This window comes from Rhizophagus irregularis, chromosome 6 (genome assembly GCF_026210795.1).
Source record: "Rhizophagus irregularis chromosome 6, complete sequence".
Taxonomy (NCBI): domain Eukaryota; kingdom Fungi; phylum Glomeromycota; class Glomeromycetes; order Glomerales; family Glomeraceae; genus Rhizophagus; species Rhizophagus irregularis.
The window spans coordinates 1,059,586-1,080,660 of NC_089434.1; the positions used below are offsets into that span (position 1 = coordinate 1,059,586).

Below are 21,075 nucleotides of genomic sequence, written 5' to 3' on the forward strand. Positions count from 1 at the left end.
AAAACCTGTCAGTATTTTGAAGGGCGTCGGTGCAACACGTGATCTTCTCGGTCCCGCAATGTTCACTTTACTGTTTTTAGAAATGTTCTTTATTAAATTTGGTATGTATGGATTTACCGCTTGCAAGTTTGTGTACCCACTTCTGCTTTCTCCATAATAAGTTATATTGCTGTCATTTTTATTCATTGAACTTTTTTTTTTTTTCTTGTAAAAAAAAAATTATACAAAAAAAAATTATTTTTTTCGTTAATCTCAAATATGAATAGTCTCAATACTCAAAATAAAGTCATACTTCCAGGAAAACTATCAATTGAATGCTTTGAACAAGTTTTAACTAACCTTAAAGATGATCCTGGAACTCTTTTTTCATGTTTATTGGTAAATAGGTGTTGGTGTCGTCTTTCTGTACCTTTATTATGGAGTCACCCTTTTGAATATCATGGTTTTGGGGAATTGGCCGCTAATATAATACAAGTTTATATTTCTTGTTTACCGGTTGATGAATTACAAATTTTAATTGATGAAGGTTTGGACCTTCCTGAATGTCACCCTCCCCTTTTTGATTATCCAAGATATTTACAAAGTTTTGAATCCGCTCATTTCACTGGTGCTATCATGTCTTGGCTTTCTACAAAGGTTAATACAAAAACTTTTGCTTCCGTTCTTGAAGAACGTGATATGGATATTTCTACAAATACTTATATCGTTCAAACTATTCTTGGTAATCTTTTATTTAGTCGTAGTAAAGGTATAAAAGATTTAGATATTGTTCATTTTGATGAAGATGATGATTCTTTAATCATGGATATTACTACTTTTGATGATGCTAATAGAGCTTTATCTAGATTAGAAAAACTTCAATTCGATTATTCAGGTTGGTCCGAACAAGGGGATAAATCTTCTGAAATTATTTCAAATCTTTTCGATTTTATGACTCAAAGTTCTCATAATATTCAACATATTTATATTAATATAACAAATATATCTGATCAAGATTTTGATTTACCTCAAATTGCTATTAGTATTTCAAATTTAATTAAATCTCAAAATAATTTACGTGATTTAATTATGTTGGAATTTTGGACTCCTGATGCTGCAGCTACTATTTTTGATTCTTTACCTTCTCAATCAAATTCTTTAACTTATTTAAGACTTCATGATTTATATCAAGATCAATATCTTTTCTTATTAAAAATTTTACCTACTTTAAAAAATTTAGAAACTTTACAATTAATTAATCTTCATCCTGATATTGATGAACCTTTTAGATTTATTGAATCTTCTGATACTATTATTAATCTTAAAAATTTACATTATCAAGAAGAAAAATCTCATTTAGATATTTCTACTCTTATTGGTCCAATTATTCGTATGGCTAATTTAAATTTGAGATCTTTATCTTTAGCTTCCGTTAATCCTGATTTAGTTGAAATTATTAGACAATATTGTCCTAATTTAACTCATTTATCTTTAACTTTAACTACTCCTGAAATTCCTATTTCTGTATCTAATTTATTATCTACTTCAGTTTTTCTTCGTCATTTTTCTATTTATATTTATTCTTCAGAATTTCCTTTTCTTACAACTGAAGAATTACTTAAATTTTCAAGATCTTTTCCAAAATCAATTTTATATTTCGGTTTTTATTTAGCAATTAATTCTGATATTTTAAATTTCTTTTTAAAAGAATGTCCCGCTTCATTTCAAGTTTTATCTATATATAGACCTGAAACTATAGAGGAAAATTTATTAAAAGTTATAATAAATTACGCCAAAGATAAAAAATCTTTAAGAAAATTATTATTAGATTCTGATGTTGATATTTATTCATATGAAGGAAGCGTTACATCTGCTACTATACAAGAAGCAAGATCAATCATACCTATAATAGATGGTACGATAGAACATAATAGACCATATTCTGGGTAAGGTGTTGATTAAATCGTTTGATTTTTTTTTGTGATTATCGTTAAATTAATTAATTTTTTTTTTTTTAGGTCTGTTATGGATGATTTAAATGATAGGGAATTATGGGATAGTGATTTAACACCTTTATCATGATTTCATGATTTTCTTTTTTTCTTCATCAACAAAAAATCATAAAACAAAAACACAAACATTTTTTTTTTCTCCTTTCATTTTAGACTTTTTTTAGACATTGCATTTGTTAATTAAGATCAAAAAAAAAAATGATATTATTATTTTTTTTTCTCGTGAATATCAAAAAAAAAAAGATTTCACTTTTTTTTAATAATATTATTTTATCACATATAGATTTTAAAAAATCATTCAAATTATTTTTATTTAGAAAGAAAAAAAAAAAAAAATCTATGTTATATATTTTTATGTTTTATATATCACATATGCTTTATATATATATATATATATTAGAAATAATATTTATTTTATACATAAAAAAAAAAAAAATTATATATGTAATCATATATGTAGATTTTATACGCATCACAAAAAAAAAAAATTTTTTTAAGGTGAAATATTTATATAAAAAAATAAATATTTTTTAAGTACAATTTGTAAAAAGTATATTTTTTCAAAAAAAAATATTTTTGATTCAATGATATTATTAAATTTTTTTAAAATTTTTTTCATATTTTAAAAATTTAAAGTCATCGAGATTCGAGTTGCAATGGACGCAAATTCTTAATGTACATTCTTAATGTACTCTTTGTGATCAGAATATTTCAAGATTATATTCTTCTTTACCTACAATTATATCTGATGATATCGATATCAAATATTCTAATAATATCACAAACCCCATATTTAAACCAATATTATAACTAACTAAACTGGGGCGATTGCTACTACAGATCCAAAATCAGATCGAACGACTTATCTCGTCGCCATGATACTGTACACCAATAATTATATGTTTTCTTAATTCATTCTTGATTCGTTCTTGATTCGTTCTTGTAAAGCATCTGTTATTCCCCATTAAAATTTGATCACGCATACAGTATCTATTAATCTTTTTCTCTTCAAAATTTGATTTACAAATAAGAAATTAATTCATCTGAACTAAAAATTTATATACTTTATAACCATAACTGAACCTGATCACCAGTCATCATCAATTTTGAAGAAATTGGAATTTCATTCTCTTAAATCGTAACCTATAGCAACAAGTTAAGAAAATTTGAACGTGATGTAAAATAAGATTAACGACTTTTACCATCATAAAAATCGTTCATTATTTAAAGTTTTAAATGAATTGAACCTACCAAATCTTTTTTAAAAATTGTTATGAAATATAATTTTTTTTTTTTATCATCATATTTCGATATGATTGAAACGCTAATAAAATATATAATAACTAGAATTGTTTAGATTAAGACGCCCAAAAAATTAATTGTAATAATAAAATCACTATGGATTATTTTTATTAAAATATATATAAAACGTCTATACTAAAAAAGACACTTTTTTTTTAAAAAAAAAAAGAATTAATTATTATATATCGAAATTTAATTGATTTAATTAATTTGTTTTTCTATTAACACGATCCAGTTTTCGATAGAAAAAGTCGAATTATGTGGCTTTGATGTTCGTTACATTTATTTTCACAAAATTTAATTCTCTGTCGTGGTTTGATTATGGTTTGAACACTATAAACAAAAAAAATTGTCTTTAACAAATATTAATATTGTAACTTTACTCAATTGATCACTATATACCCAGTAAATAGTTTTTGTATAAATTTGTACCAAATGGGCTCATCCATATATGATTGGCTCTAGATTGGCTTAAATTTGGCTTATTTTTTGCATAAATTTGAGCTAATTTCGAGCCAATGAGCCCGTTTTGTATAAATTTATACAAAAACTATTTACTGGGATAGTATCAATGATTTAACAATCTAAATTCATAATTAATTTATTATCTATCATATTATCGTATTTTTTTTTTTTTTGAAATAAATATTTTACGAAAAAATATTGTATATTCCATTCATTATTTCGTTATGAATATTTATTTATTTGTATATACAAATTTTTAAAATAATTAAATAACGTATCAATGAATATTCTTTCCAAATTAAATCAACATTTTTTCGAAATAATTGATATTATTAATATTTATTACATCATTTCAACGCATGAACAAGTAATAAAAACCCATATACTCTATGAGATGATTTAGTTAAAAATCCTTCCAATAATTCTTTTTATTTGCTGTTGAATAAATAATCTACGCTAAATATGTCACAGCAATTAGTTATTATGTGTTTCTTCTTGCTAATGCCTTACAAGCTCATATTTCAGATGATTGTAGAGTGATTACAATTGTGAAATTTTCTGTTGTATTTCTTGCGTGAGAAACGTATCAAACTAATTATAACGTAAAATAGTTTTGGTTCAATTTTGATTAAGTGTTTTTGAATTATAATAAATTTGAATCCTAAAATCCTAAGATTTTTTGGTACGACTTACGGGAAATAATATGCACGATGCACCAATAAAATTGCTTGCTGGCGCACTTGTAAATCTGTATTCACGCGTGATTTGAATTGTGGTTACACGATTAATTTAATAAATATTTCGGAGTTTATAAATGAATAACTGAACAAATTAAATATTTTATAATAAAATTTTATTATGTCTAATATAAGTAAAGTTCAAGCAGCACTTAATAGATCAAAAGCATTAATAGATTATAATATTTACAATAACATACATAAACAACTTAAATTTCGAAAACAAAAACTTCTTGCTGATAATTCCCTTACAGAAGATGAAAAAACTGAAGCAATAAAAATAATAAACCAAAAGTATGACAAAGAAAAAGTTTTTCATAATTCAGGAACAAAAAGAATTTGTGAGAATTGTAATCAAGAATGTTTGGCTACATCATATTGTGAAGTTTGTATTCGAAATTATTTAAAAACAGAATTTTCCAATTGGACATCTGGAAATGATGATATTGATGATTTAATACAAAAATGTCAATTGGAAACAATTAGACCAAACGTGGTAATTGAATGGATACCATATAATAAATTACAAAATATTAAATATCTAACAAAAGGTGGATTTTCTGAAATTTATACAGCAAAATGGATTGGTGGAAAATATAAAGTATGGAATTTTAAAGAAAAGAAATTAGAAAAATCTGGTAATATAAAAGTAATACTTAAAAGATTAGGAAATGTAGAAAATACAAACAAAAATTGGTTTGAAGAGGTTTGTAAAACATTTTTATAATTTTAAGTTATCAAAAGTTTCTACTAATAGTAATTTCTGTATTTTTGTATTTATAGGCTAAATCGCATTTAACTATCAGCAATAAAGATGCAAAATTTGTTCAGTGTTTTGGCTTAACTCAAGATCCATTAAAAAAAAAATTATATGCTTGTAATAAGTAAAATGGATATGGATTTGAGAAAATATTTGCAACAAAATCATAATCAACTTACTTGGAAAGTAAAAATTTTTATTGTTCAAAGAATAATTGAAGCAGTTTATAATATTCATGAAAAAAATATAATTCATAGAGATTTGCATTCTGGAAATATATTACATTCTCCAAGAAGTGATAAGTGGCATATTAGTGATCTTGGATTTTGTGGCCCTGCAGATAAACCAACAAAAAGTATATATGGAAATCTTCCCTATATAGCACCTGAGGTTATTTCTGGAAAACAAACTACAACAGCATCTGATATTTATAGTGTTGCAATGCTTATGTGGGAGGTTTCATCTGGACAACCACCATTTATTAATTATGAACATGATTATGATCTTGCAATGAATATAATTAATGGTATAAGGCCAAGAATAGTATCAGGAACTCCTTTAGAATATAAAAATTTAATTGTACAATGTTGGGATGCCGATCCATCAAAAAGACCTAATATCAGGGAACTTCAAAGAAAAATAAGAGAAATTGATTTATCATATCAAAACATGCCAAATGAATCATTTCAACCAAATATAACTAATAATTTTGAATCAGGTTTTACAAATACATATAACAAATTATTTGCAAGTAAAGTTCACCAATTTGAAAATTTTCCCGAACCAAGAAATGCAACGGAAGGTACTACTACTTTACTATTATACTGTATAAAATATTTGTCTTTTCGTATTAAAAATTAATATTGTGTATAATGTTTCTTCTTTTATTTATTTTACAATAATAGAAGAACAAGAAGGTAAGATTTTTATAGTATTTTGAAATTATTTATTTGTGAGAAATAGTATTATTAATTTATATATTATGTGTAATTTAGAATTTCACAGTAAACCGCATGATTTTCATATTCCTGATAATAGTAAGTAAAGTGATTAAAATCATTATTTAAATAAGATACAACATATTAATTAATTTCTTTCTATTTTTAGTTGATGATTTTGATAAATCAAATACTAATCAGAAAAGCAATAGTACATCATCAACAATACTTTGCAGAAACCTCTGATTTTCACAAAATATGTTAGACATAATCACTACATGTTATTAACAGATGGTATATATATGTTCTACATATTTTAATATACGTAATATGTTTGTAATATTAATAAAATAATGTTATAATATTTTTAATATATGTTGAAATTTAAACTAATGTAGTAAATAATTTTGTAATATGAATAAAATAATTTTACAATATTTTCAAAGTATGTTAAAATATGTACTCAAACTAATGATATAGTGAATATTTTGAATACATTGTTAATATATTTCAAATATGCTGTTGTTATATGAATAACATATTTTGAATGCTGTTGTTGATATACGAATAATATATTTTTATTTTTATGTTTCAGAAAAACCAATTTGAAGTAAAAATACGAATAATATATTTTGAATATGTTGTTGATATATGAATAACAACGCTTCTAGCATGTGACTATCATATGACTATAAGGTCGATCGCTAGTGGCATTTTTTTTCGTCTCGGCTGTCCTATATTGGCTATATGAAGGCAGTACTATGAAACCTTAATTTTTTTTAATTTTAAATAATACAATTATATTTTTTTTAAAAAAAAAATTTAAATTATAGATTTTATCCTTTTTGTCCTTTCACTTCAACTCGGCAATAAGAATGTTAATACAACAATTTTTTTTATTAATCCATTAACGAAAATATTATCTGAAATAAAATTGTGTTCAAATTTACCTAATGTTAAAAAGTAATAGTTGTTAATTTATTGATATATAGCAAAAATGTATAATAACAAATTGTGACTTTTATACACATGTTAAATTTAAATGGTAGTCAATAAATTGTGTAATTAAACATAAGATATTTTGAGATATATATATAGTTGGAGCTTACTTAAGAATCATAAACTTCGTAGCCACGCTCAATTAAGGCAATGTATTACTAGACCTACACTAAAGATGACTTTAGCAAGGCTTTCTTTGTGAATTAAAGAAATTTCATACACTTTGCCAGCTGGTGGGATAGCTTATGACCTTTAACCTCAAATCTGTTATACTAATAAACCCAGACTGTTTGCACCACTAATAAAAAGTATAAGTATAGTTAAGGTACTTCAAAGAATCCCTAAAAAGAAAAAAATTAAATGAGCAATTAGTAAACATTCATCAAATTAAAATAAAAAAAAAAATAAAATACTTTCATTTTGTTTATAATCACATGGTATCAATTGAGATAACAGTTCACACTTCAGACTTGTACAGACAATCCCGGAAAAATTACAGCCATATGATCATCAATATATCAATTATCAACCAAATTTTACGCATCTAGATCCATCTAAAGAGCAAATATTCATCGGAAATCCAAAAACTTTAAGCTTCTTACTCTAGTGGTTCCTGTCTAATCTCATCAAAGATTAGCTTTAAATACTTTTTTTAAAAAAGAGATGAAATGATTTAAAGAATAATAAAATATAATTGTTCAATCTAAAAGTGTATAAGATATAATTGTAAAGAATATGTAAAATAAACATTTAAAATGTATTAAATATATAATATTATACAGAGTCCATAAAGAATAAAATGAGTTAATTAATTAAAGTATATGGTTTATTCATTCTAATCTAATGAAAGTCTCAAGGCAACGTTATTAAGCTTCTTAATAGACTTGATATTATATTTAGTATAACTGATAATGTATTCTCTGACGAATACATATCATTATTTATATTATTTATATTAGATATATATATGTGTGTATATATATGAGCACATATAAATATCATTAAAAATATAAAAAAAAAATTTTATTTCGGGGAAGCCTCCTATTTATACTATTTTATATAAAATTATATATCACATGAATCATGTGATACAATATTAATATAACCGCAGCCACAGCCGCAGTTATTTATTTAAACTAAAAATAAGCTTTTTCCTTTTTGGGTTCGATTTTGATATAGTAAGTTTTTACGAACAAATTTTTACTTTTTTTTTTGAGAAAAGTTACTAACTTTTCTCATTTCTTTGTAGGTTCCATTTTTTTTTCTGAATATAGAAAGTTTCGCAATTTTTGCAAAACTTATTTTTTAAGAAACCAGATTTCGGTAAATATATTTTTCATTCTTTTTTTTTAATATTTTAACGAACTATTATTAACAGTTTTAGTTCTTTTTTTTTAGGTAATTCTTTGAGTCTCTTTGGACGTGGGAATTCGGCAAGTAAAATTTTTATTTTTTTCTTTTTTAGTTTAATAAATAGTTACTAACTGTTCGTTTTTTCTTTTTTTTAGATGGTTCTTTCAGGTTTTTTTAGAGGTTACATTCTGGTAAGTTTTTGACTATTTTTTTATTTAACTTTTCCATCTTTCAACGAACAGTTTCTAATACATTTTTTTTTTTTAGACAGTTTTTCGGATTTCTTAAGATATTGGATTTTGGTAAGTATATGTTTTCACTTTTCAAAATTTTTTTCGCCTTTTAACAAATGGTTTCTAACTGTTCATTTTATGTTTTTTAAGGCGTTCTCTCAAATCTTTGGATATGAAATTTTGGTAAGTAATTTTAATTTTTTTCTTAATAATTTTATTTTAACAACTTATTAACAGTTTATTCTTTGGTTTTTCTCTTTTAGGTTTTGCTGATTCTTTCTGGAAATAGAGGTGGCTATTAAAGATCAATGGAGTGCCAAAAAAGTTAAGTGTAAAGACGTATCAAGAAAGTTGGCTGATAATCATCCATTTTATCGAAATCTCTATAGAGCTTATGCAGATTATTTAAATTAAAGTGCAGCAATATTGAACAAAACATAGAATTTTATAGTTCAATTTCATACATGGTTATTAAAGACAATCAAGAACCTGTACGATTAAAACTTCATATTGGCGATATTGTAGATCTAAATGAAGAATTTAAAGGTGTCGCATATGCTATAAAGCAAACAATGGTCAAATTTTACACTATTTTTTATTTAATTTCAGGTGACGAACTATGTTGATTTTATATCAAGATGTCCACTTTATAATATTCAGAAGCTGGAAGAATCACGTTAGTTTTGAATCTTTCCAATCAATTTTATTGATCACGTCTCAAATTCACTTTATTCACGAATATAAAAGTACATGTAGCACCAAGCATGATGAGGCTAATTGAAGTTATGTTTTAAATAGTTTTTATTATACTGCAGTTTAATCAGCTAGACAACTATATTGCTAACATTATATTATTATATTACACTAGAGAAATTCTTTCAAAAATCAAGTCGTACATGAATTTATTGGAGGAAATTTTAATTTAAATCGAAATTTTTATCATACAATCATTATATTATTTTATTATTTTTGAAACATGGCTATTATATTATTTTATTATTATTACTCTGTCTTCGATATATTTTCAATATATGATTGTTATATAAAATTGAATTTCTATTATATTATTGATACATATTTACCATATGATGGCTATATAAAATTAATATTTCAAATAATATTTTTATCACATCTCTGACACATATTTGGCATATAATAACCATATAAATTTAACATTCAAAATAATATTTTACCATGTCTCTAACATATAGTTACTATATAAAAATAAGATTTTTATATTATATGTTCAACATATTGTCAGCATATAGTTAAAACAGAGATAACATAAATAGGAATATCATATGTCTGGTATATTTTAAAAATATCGCTAACATATTTTGTAAAAACCAAAGGTTTCTGCAAAGTAATTAATAATTTTGAAGGTAATTTCATCCACAAGTTATTGGATTCGTCATCTGGCTCTTCCTCTGAATCCTGAAATGTGAAGCATTAGCAACGTTGTCTTTTTATATATGCTAAATAATTAATATTTAATACTTTAGGCGATAACAAAGACTTACTAACAAAATTTAATGAATTACAAATAAATTCAGAAAATGGTAAGTCGAATAATATAAAAATAGATAATATATAGCTATTAATTATCGTAATAATTTTTATTATTTAGATACTCAAGATAATTTTATTAAAGACGAAACGATACAACAACAAATAAAAAATTATCGTATTGATATTAGCGGTATATAAATATTTTTTAAAACTAATTAATATTTTTAATTTTATTAATTTTATGATATATTGTATTTTATAGATGAAGATGAAATATGTAATAATCCAAATTTTCATTCAGAGGAACAAGATGAGTTTGAAATTCCTGATGGTAATAATGTTTGTTACATGTATTTAGAATATTTTAAACTTATTTGACCTTAAAATACTGAAAATATTTTTTTTTACTATTAATAAAAATTTTTTAGATATTTAAACGAATGTAAAATAAACTATCGATTATCATGTTGATTCATTATTTCAGTTTTTTAAAAAAAATTATTTATATTTATATTCTGAATTATTTAAACACTAAGGCTAGAGTAGTAAAATATTTTACAATTTCCTTAGTTTGTAATTTAATAAATATTGTATTTTTTTTCATATTTTATAAAAATAAACGACAATTTAAGCTTATAATTTATCAAAGTTTAATATTTTACGTTGTTGCACGTCCTTCATTATTAAATTTGAACAAAGAAAATTGTCTAAATAATTCTTTATAAATATAATTTGTCTTTAAATATAATTTTATTTTCATCTTTAAATTTATTTCGTATATAGTATGATTGAACGCTAATAAATATATAATAATTAGAACTGTTAAGATTAAGACGCCCAAAAATTTAATTGTAAATAATAAAATCATTATTGATTATTTTTATTAAAAAAATATATATATATTTTTTAAAACGTCTATACTAAAAAAGAATTTTTTTTTTTTTAAAAAAAAAGAATTAATTATTATATATCGAAATTTAATTGATTTCATTGATTTGTCTTTCTGTTAACAAGATCCAGTTTTCGATAGAAAAGTCGAATTATGTGACTTTGATGTTCGTTACATTTATTTTCACAAAATATAATTCTACGTCGTGGCTTAATTATGGCTTGAACACTATATGACCAAATAAAAAAAAATGAAGCCTTTAACAAATATTAATATTGTAACTTTGCTCAAATGATCACATGTAGTATATCAATGATTTAACAATCTAAATTTATAATTATTTATTATCGTATTTTTTTTTTTGAAATAAATATTTTACGAAAAAACATTGCATATTCCATTAATTATTTCATTATAAATATTTATTTATTTGTAAATACAAATTTTTAAAATAATTAAATAACGCATCAATGAATATTCTTTCCGAATTAATTCAACATTTTTTCGAAATAATTGATATTTATTAATATTTATTACATCATTTCAACGCATGAACAAATAATAAAAACCTCATATACTGTATGAGATGATTTAGTTAAAAAATCCTTCCAATATTTCTTTTTATTTGCTGTTGAATAAATAATCCACGCTAAATATGTCACAGCAATTAGTTATTATGTGTTTCTTCTTGCCAATGCCTTACAAGCTTATATTTTAGATGATTGTAGAGTGATTATAATTGTGAAATTTTCTATTGTATTTTTTTTGCATGAAAACGTATCAGACTAATTATTGCGTAAAATAGTTTTGGTTCAATTAAAAATTTTTTAATTAAATTTAAATCCTGGTACAACTTACGGGAAATAATATGCACGATGCACCAATAAAATTGCTTGCTGGCGCACTTGTAAATCTGTATTCACGCGTGATTGAATTGTGGTTACACGATTAATTTAATAGTAAATATTTCGGAGTTTATAAATGAATAACCCGAACTTTTTTTTTCATCTTGCTTTTTGAATAAATTAAATATTTTATAGTAAAATTTCATTATGTCTACTATTAGTAAAGTTCAAGCAGCACTTAATAGAATGCAAGCATTAATGGATTTCAATATTTACAATGACTTACACAAACAATATGAATTTCAAAAACAAACACTTCTTGCTGATAATTCCCTTACAGAAGATGAAAAAACTAAAGCAATAAAAAAAATAAGCGAAACTTATGACAGAAGAAAAGTTTATTATAATTCAGGAACAAAAAGAATTTGTGAGAATTGTAATCAAGAATGTTTGGCCACATTATGGTGTGAATATTGTATTCGAAATTATTTAAGAACAGAATTTTCAAATTGGACATCTGGGAATGATGATATTGATAATTTAATACAAAAATGCCAAATGGAAACACTTAATCCAACAAGGATAATTGAATGGATTCCATATAATAATTTACAAAATATTAAATATCTAACAAAAGGTGGATTTTCTGAAATCTTTACAGCAAAATGGATTGGTGGAAGATATAAAGTATGGGATTTTAAAGAACAGAAATTAGAAAAATCTGATAATATAAAAGTAATACTTAAAAAATTAGAAAATTTGGAAAGTACAAACAGAAATTGGTTTGAAGAGGTTTGTAAAACATTTTTATAATCTTAAGTTATCAAAAGTTTTTACTTAATAATTTCTGTATTTTTGTATTATAGGCTATATCGCATTTAACCATCAGTAATAAAGATGCATATTTTGTTCAGTGTTTTGGCTTAACCAAAGATCCATTAAAAAAAAATTATATGCTTGTAATGGATAGATTGGGTATAGATTTGAGAAAATATTTGCAACAAAATCATAATCAACTTACTTGGAAAGTAAGAATTTTTATTGCTCACAGGATAATTAGTGCACTTGCTATAATTCACAAAAAAAATGTAATTCATAGAGATTTGCATTCTGGAAATATATTGCATTCTCCAAGAAGTGATAGGTGGCGTATTAGTGATCTTGGATTTTGTGGCCCTGCAGATAAACCAACAAAAAGTATATATGGAAATCTTCCCTATATAGCACCTGAGGTTATTTCTGGAAAACAAACTACAACAGCGTCTGATATTTATAGTGTTGCAATGCTTATGTGGGAGATTTCATCTGGACAACCACCATTTATTAATTATGAACATGATTATGATCTTGCAATGAATATAATTAATGGTATAAGGCCAAGAATAGTATCAGGAACTCCTTTAGAATATAAAAATTTAATTGTACAATGTTGGGATGCCGATCCATCAAAAAGACTTAATATCAGTGAACTTCTAAGAAAAATAAGAGAAATTGATTTATCATATCAAAACATGCCAAATGAATCATTTCAAACCAATATAACTAATAATTTAGAATCAGGTTTTACAAATACATATAACAAATTATTTACAAGTAAAATTCACCAATTTGAAAATTTTCCTGAACCAAGAAATGCAACTGAAGGTATTTGAGCATTATATATATAGTATTTGTCTTTTATATTAAAAATTATTATATGTAATGTGTTTCTTTTTATTTAATTTACAATAACAGAAGAACAAGAAGGTAAGATTTTTACAGTATTTTGAAATTATTTACTTATGAGAAATAGTATAATTAATTTATATACTATATGTAATTTAGAATTTCACAGTAAACCACATGATTTTCATATTCCTGATAATAGTAAGTAAAGTGATTAAATCATCATTTAAATAAAATATTACATACTAATTGATTTCTTTCTATTTTTAGTTGATGATTTTGATAAATCAAGTACTAATCAGAAAAGCAATAGTGCATCATCAACAATAAGTAATAATTTTGAAGGTAATTTCATCCGCAAGTTATTGAATTTATCATCTACTAACTCTTCTTCTGAACCCCGAAATGTGGAGAATTAGCAACGTTATCTTTTTATATATACTAAACAATTAATATTTAATACTTTTTAGGCGATAACAAAGACTTACTAACAAAATTTAATGAATTACAAATAAATTCAGAAAATGGTAGGCGAATAATATAAAAATAGATAATATATTGAGTCGTAGCAGGCTGCTTCCTAAGGAGATCAGGCCAAGGGGAGCCAAGGCAACCTAAACTAGATGTTCGTTTTTTCAAAGGGTTTGTGGTCTAACTGGAAAAACAATTAATAACTATTAATTATAATAATAATTTTTATTATTTAGATACCCAAAATAATTTTATTAAAGACGAACAACAAATAAAAAATTATCATATTGATATTAGTGGTATATAAATATTTTTTAAAACTAATTAATTTTACATTAATATTTTTAATTTTATTAATTTTATGATATATTGTACTATTTTATAGATGAAGATGAGATATGTAATAATCCAAATTTTCATTCGGAGGAACAAGATGAGTTTGAAATTCCTGATGGTAAGATTATATGTATTTAGGATATTTTAAATTTATTTGACCATAAATTACTGAAAATATTTTTTTTACCATTAATAAAATTTTTTTAGATATTTAAACGAATGTAAAATGAACTATCGATTATTATATTGATTCTATTTTTTTTTTAAATTATTTAAATTTATATTCTGAATTATTTAAACACTATGGCTAGAGTAGTAAAATATTTTACAATTTCCTTAGTTTGTAATTTAAATAATTACTGTATTTTTTTATATTTTATAAAAAATAAACAACAATTTAAGCTTATAATTTACCAAAGTTTAATATTTTACGTTTTTACACGTCCCTTCATTATTAAATTTGAACAAAACAAATTGTTTAAATAATTCTTTACAAATAACTTGTCTTTAAATATAATTTTATTTTCATCTTTAAATTTATTTCGGTAGTGTATAGTATGATTGAACGCTAATAAATATATAATAACTAGAATTGTTAAGATTAAGACGCCCAAAAATTTAAATGCAAATAATAAAATCATTATTATTATTTTTATTAGTATATAAATTTTTTTAAAACGTCTATACTAAAAAAGAATTTTTTTTTTTAAAAAAAAGAATTAATTATTATATACTATCAAAATTTAATTGATTTAATTAATTTGTTTTTCTGTTAACACGATCCAGTTTTCGATAGAAAAGTCGAATTACGTGGCTTTGATATTCGTTATATTTATTTTCACAAAATTTAATTCTCTATCGTGGCTTATTATGGTTTGAACACTATATAACCAAAAAAAAAAATGACTTTAACAATTATTAATATTGTAACTTTACTCAATTGATCACATACAGTATAGGCCTAACCAAGCAAAAAGTGTGTTTAACATAATATACAATACTACAGCTTAGGGGGGGGGAGGGGAAGTTGAACAACAATAAGTAAGTTGAACAAATATAATTTCAGTCAGAATTACTCTTAATTTTGGCCAAAATTTTTATAACAATATAATAGAATAAAGTTTCTATTTTGCATAAAAAATATTTATTATTATTATTTATTTGAAATTGCTCATTATATTTTAATGACTATTATAAACTTATAGATCATTTCTTTTTCTTTTCCGAGTATTAGTTTTATTGAAATTGCAATTGGCATATACAAAATTTCTTGTTGCCGTCTATCATCAACTGCAGGTGTATTCTATAAGCAATAATAAATTCTTTAAATAAAATTTAAATAAAATACGTAAATAATTAAACTTAAATATCTACTTCGTTAAAATATGCTCCCATCTCATCTCAGAAACGATTAAACTCTTTTCCTTTAAATCCATTATTAGTACGCAGATCAACAATAATTGATGGATCCTCAAGCTGCATCATTATACGTAAACGTTCTTCAATTTCTTTGCTAATTACATTATTTGTTGTAGAGGCATCACCAGTTAAGTCAAAATATAAAGTTCGAAGTACAACTGGTGTAACCTTTTTAAAAAGAGAATACTTGAAAAAAATTGTATTAGTTTCGCCTATTATAAATTCAATCATAATAGTAATACATTGTACAAAAAACTCACTTCTTTTAAAGCATTCTTGCGCATCTGACGTGTATAATATTTTGGCAAATTTTCATTAATTGCTGCTATTATGCGGGCATTTTCTGTTTCTGATCGATGGTCACTCCTTACTGGAACTTTCCAAATATAGTTAACAGTTCCAAGATAATTACCCTGATAATACCGGTAAATTGTTACAGGAACATTAAGTGGCAAATTTTTGATGTAATTGTATTTTTGTATTACATCATATGGTGTATATTCATCAAGATCAAAAAACTCATAAGAATCTTTTTCAAGCAAAAAATTAGAGAGTTCTTCATATTTGGAATGAATGCTGTCAGATACTTCAATTGTGTATACTTTTAAATCACAACCAGGATTACGTGTTGAGACATCACTGTAATGTATTGTATTCATTTTTTGATTAACCTCTTGCAAATAAGAGATATACTTTTTAATACTTTCAATCAGTAAAAGAACTTGAATAATAAAATCCATCCATTTATCTTTGCTTGCCCAAGGTTGTTCAATAGATGATTCTAATGATTTAACCAGTTGCTCAATTTTCTCACGTGAAAGCTGCTCCTTTTTATGATGTCCAGTAAAATAAAACTTATTGTAATTTTCGTTACATTGATATTGCTCTAATTCATTGAATATATCTGGTAATTTTAATGAACGAGAAATTAGTTTTTCCCAGTGTGGATCAATATACCAGAGAAGAGCAACTAGTCTATCCACAAATTTTTTAGCAATTGACTCTGAATTTACGCCACTCCACCCATATTTTTGATTTTTTCTCAATAAAGAAATAACATCATTGTATAAAGTATCACGTTGAGTATCTTCTCTTTTTTGCATAGGAAAGTAAGGTTGATGAGCTCTTTGCATCCGTCATGGTGTCAAAAATATTTGTTTGATTTTGTTGAATCTCTTGATTTCTAGAACTACTTTCATTTCGTCATATAGTCCTTCTTCAACATAAATCCATTTATTATTGATTTCTCCCACATAGTAAACATGAACACTTCGTGTAATAGAAACCAGATCTTTTGTAATTACATCATACAATTCCTTAAAAGTATCTGTATTTGAGTCAATTTTAACAATTTTTTGACTGATAATATTTTTTTTTACCATCGTCAACCCTGACAAAAAAGTGACATGTTGGAAAATTAGTAACGCGTCAAAAAAAAAAATCAAATTGCGTAAAAAAATCATTTTGCGTATTACGGTAAATTGGTAATTCATCTGTATATACGGTAAATTGCTGATTCGTTTGTACAAATGGTAAAATGCTGAAATTTCCGATTTCTTTTGTATATGTAGTATTAAGTAACGAAAGGGAGTGAGAAAATTTTCTTATTTATATGTGAAATTTGATGTGATACTGCATGTAAATTTTTTTTTTTTTTGTAGTATGATTTACTAATTAATCACATGATAATATTTAAGATTGTTCAAGAACAACTGTTTGACTTAGGGGGAAGGGGGGGTATGTTAAACACACTTTTTGCTTGGTCCGGCCATATCAATGATTTAACAATCTAAATTCATAATTAATTTCAGTTATTATCGTATTATCGTATTTTTTTTTTTTTTTTTTTGAAATAAATATTTTACGAAAAAACATTGCATATTCCATTCATTATTTCGTTATGAATATTTATTTATTTGTAAATACAAATTTTTAAAATAATTAAATAACGCAACAATGAATATTCTTTCCGAATTAAATCAACATTTTTTCGAAATAATTGATATTTATTAATATTTATTGCATCATTTCAACGCATGAACAAGTAATAAAAACCTCATATACTGTATGAAATGATTTAGTTAAAAAATCCTTCCAATAATTCTTTTTATTTGCTGTTGAATAAATAATCTACGCTAAATATGTCACAGCAATTAGTTTCTTCTTGCCAATGCCTTACAAGCTTATATTTTTAGATAATTGTTAGAGTGATTACAATTGGGCTAAATGTTTTTTGAATTATAATAAACCTAAGATTATTTGTACGACTTACGGGAAATAATATACGCGATGCACCAATAAAATTGCTTGCTGACGCACTTGTAAATCTGTATTCACGCGTGATTTGAATTGTGGTTACACGATTAATTAATTTAATAGTAAATATTTCGGAGTTTATAAATGAATAACCCGAACTTTTTTTTTCATCTTGCTTTTGAACAAATTAAATATTTTATAATAAAATTTCATCATGTCCGGTATTCGAACAGAAGTAGTTTGGGCAGCACTTAATAGATCAAAAGCATTAATGGATTATAATATTTACAATAACATACATAAAAAATATGAATTTCAAAAACAAACACTTCTTGCTGATAATTCCCTTACAGAAGATGAAAAAACTGAAGCAATAAAAAAATTAAGCAAAACTTATGACAAATATAAAGTTTTAAAAAATGAAGGAACAAAAAGAATTTGTGAGAATTGTAATCAAGAATGTTTGGCCACATTATGGTATGAATATTGTATTCGAAATTATTTAAAAACAAAATTTTCAAATTGGACATCTGGAAATGATGATATTGATGATTTAATACAAAAATGTCAAACGGAAACACTTAATCCAAGAGCGATAATTGAATGGATTCCATATAATAAATTACAGAATATTGAATTTCTAACAAAAGGTGGATTTTCTGAAATTTATACAGCAAAACGGATTGGTGGAAGATATGAAGTATGGAATTTTAAAGAACAGAAATTAGAAAGATCTGGCTTTAATACAAATGTAATACTTAAAAGATTAGAAAATGTAGAAAATGCAAACAATAATTGGTTTGAAGAGGTTTGTAAACATTTTTATAATTTTAAGTTATCAAAAGTTTTTACTTAATAATTTTTGTATTTTTGTATTATAGGCTATATCGCATTTAACCATCAGCAATAAGGATGCATGCTTTGTTCAGTGTTATGGCTTAACCCAAGATCCATTAAAAAAAAATTATATGCTTGTAATGAATAAAATGGATATAGATTTGAGAAAATATTTGCAACAAAATCATAATCAACTTACTTGGAAAGTAAGAATTTTTATTGTTCGCGAAATAATTGTAGCAGTTTATAATATTCATAAAAAAAATATAATTCATAGAGATTTGCATTCTGGAAATATATTACATTCTCCAAGAAGTGATAGGTGGCATATTAGTGATCTTGGATTTTGTGGCCCTGCAGATAAACCAACAAAAAGTATATATGGAAATCTTCCCTATATAGCACCTGAGGTTATTTCTGGAAAACAAACTACAAAAGCATCTGATATTTATAGTGTTGCAATGCTTATGTGGGAGATTTCATCTGGACAACCACCATTTATTAATTATGAACATGATTATGATCTTGCAATAAATATAATTAATGGCATAAGGCCAAGAATAATATCAGGAACTCCTTTAGAATATAAAAATTTAATTGTACAATGTTGGGATGCCGATCCATCAAAAAGACCTAATATCAGTAAACTTCTAAGAAAAATAAGAGAAATTGATTTATCATATCAAAACATGCCAAATGAATCATTTCAAACCAATATAACTAATAATTTAGAATCAGATTATACAAATACACATAACAAATTATTTGCAAGTAAAATTCACCAATTTGAAAATTTTCCTGAACCAAGAAATGCGACTGAAGGTATTTGACAATTTATATATATAGTATTTGCCTTTTATATTAAAAATTATTATATATAATATGTTTCTTCTTTTTTATTTAATTCACAATAACAGAAGAACAAGAAGGTAAGATTTTTATAGTATTTTGAAATTATTTTTTTATGATAAATGGTATGATTAATTTATATATGTAATTTAGAATTTCACAGTAAACCACATGATTTTCATATTCCTGATAATAGTAAGTAAAGTAATTAAATCATTATTTAAATAAACATTACACACTAATTGATTCTTTTTATTTTTAGTTGATGATTTTGGTAAATCAAATACTAATCGGAAAAGCAGTAGTACATCAACAATAAGTGATAATTTCGAAGGTAATTTCATCCACAAGTTATTACTATATTCATCATCTGGTTCTTCCTCTGAACCTTGAAATGTGGAGTCTTTTTATATATACTAAATAATTAATATTTAATACTTTTAGACGATAACATATACTTACTAACAAAATTTAATGAATTACAAATAAATTCAGCAAATGGTAAGTCGAATAATATAAAAATAGATAATATATAACTATTAATTATCATAATAATTTTTATTATTTAGATACTCACAATAATTTTATTAAAGACGAAACAATACAACAACAAATAAAAAATTATCATATTGATATTAATGGTATATAAATATTTTTTTAAAATCTTTACTTTTACAGTAACAATTAATTTTACATTATTTTTAATTTTATTAATTTTATGGATTTTATAGATGAAGATGAGATATGTAATAATCCATATTTTCATTCAGAGGAACAAGATGAGTTTGATATTCCTGATGGTAAGAGTTTTTTGTTACATAGTATATTTAGAATATTTTAAATTTATTTGACCTTAAATTACTGAAATATTTTTTTTTTACCATTAATAAAACTTTTTAGATATTTAAACGAATGTAAAATGAACTTCATATTGATTCTATTTTTTTTTTATCATTATTTATATTTATATTCTGAATTATTTAAACACTAAGGCTAGAGTAGTAAAATATTTTACAATTTCCTTAGTTTGTAATTTAAATAATTACTGTATTTTTATTTTTATTTTTTCATATTTTATCCAAGTACTATCAATAAATAAACAAATTAAGCTTATAATTTACCAAAGTTTAATATTTTACGTTGAAAACATTGCATTAGCAAAATAATAAATACTATTTTAATATCTTAAGCACCATATGAATCATTTCAGTCAGATACGAT

The 21,075-nt window shown here is 24.1% G+C and overlaps 2 protein-coding genes across 2 annotated transcripts; both read left to right on the plus strand.

Annotated features, from left to right (window-relative positions):
- Positions 1-82: 82 nt before the first annotated feature.
- OCT59_025999 (uncharacterized protein) lies at positions 83-2,061 on the plus strand (the record flags this gene model as incomplete). The annotated part of the gene is made up of 4 exons (XM_066142865.1): positions 83-101; positions 267-327; positions 387-1,925; positions 1,998-2,061. 4 exons carry the CDS (start codon positions 83-85, stop codon positions 2,059-2,061), a joined length of 1,683 nt encoding a protein of 560 aa, XP_065992439.1.
- Positions 2,062-19,887: 17,826 nt separating this feature from the next.
- Positions 19,888-20,762, plus strand: OCT59_026000 (uncharacterized protein; the record flags this gene model as incomplete). Its single annotated transcript, XM_066142866.1, has 7 exons — positions 19,888-19,934; positions 20,018-20,049; positions 20,117-20,128; positions 20,299-20,355; positions 20,424-20,495; positions 20,586-20,654; positions 20,755-20,762. The coding sequence occupies 7 exons, from the start codon at positions 19,888-19,890 to the stop codon at positions 20,760-20,762; spliced, it is 297 nt and encodes a 98-aa protein (XP_065992440.1).
- Positions 20,763-21,075: the final 313 nt, after the last annotated feature.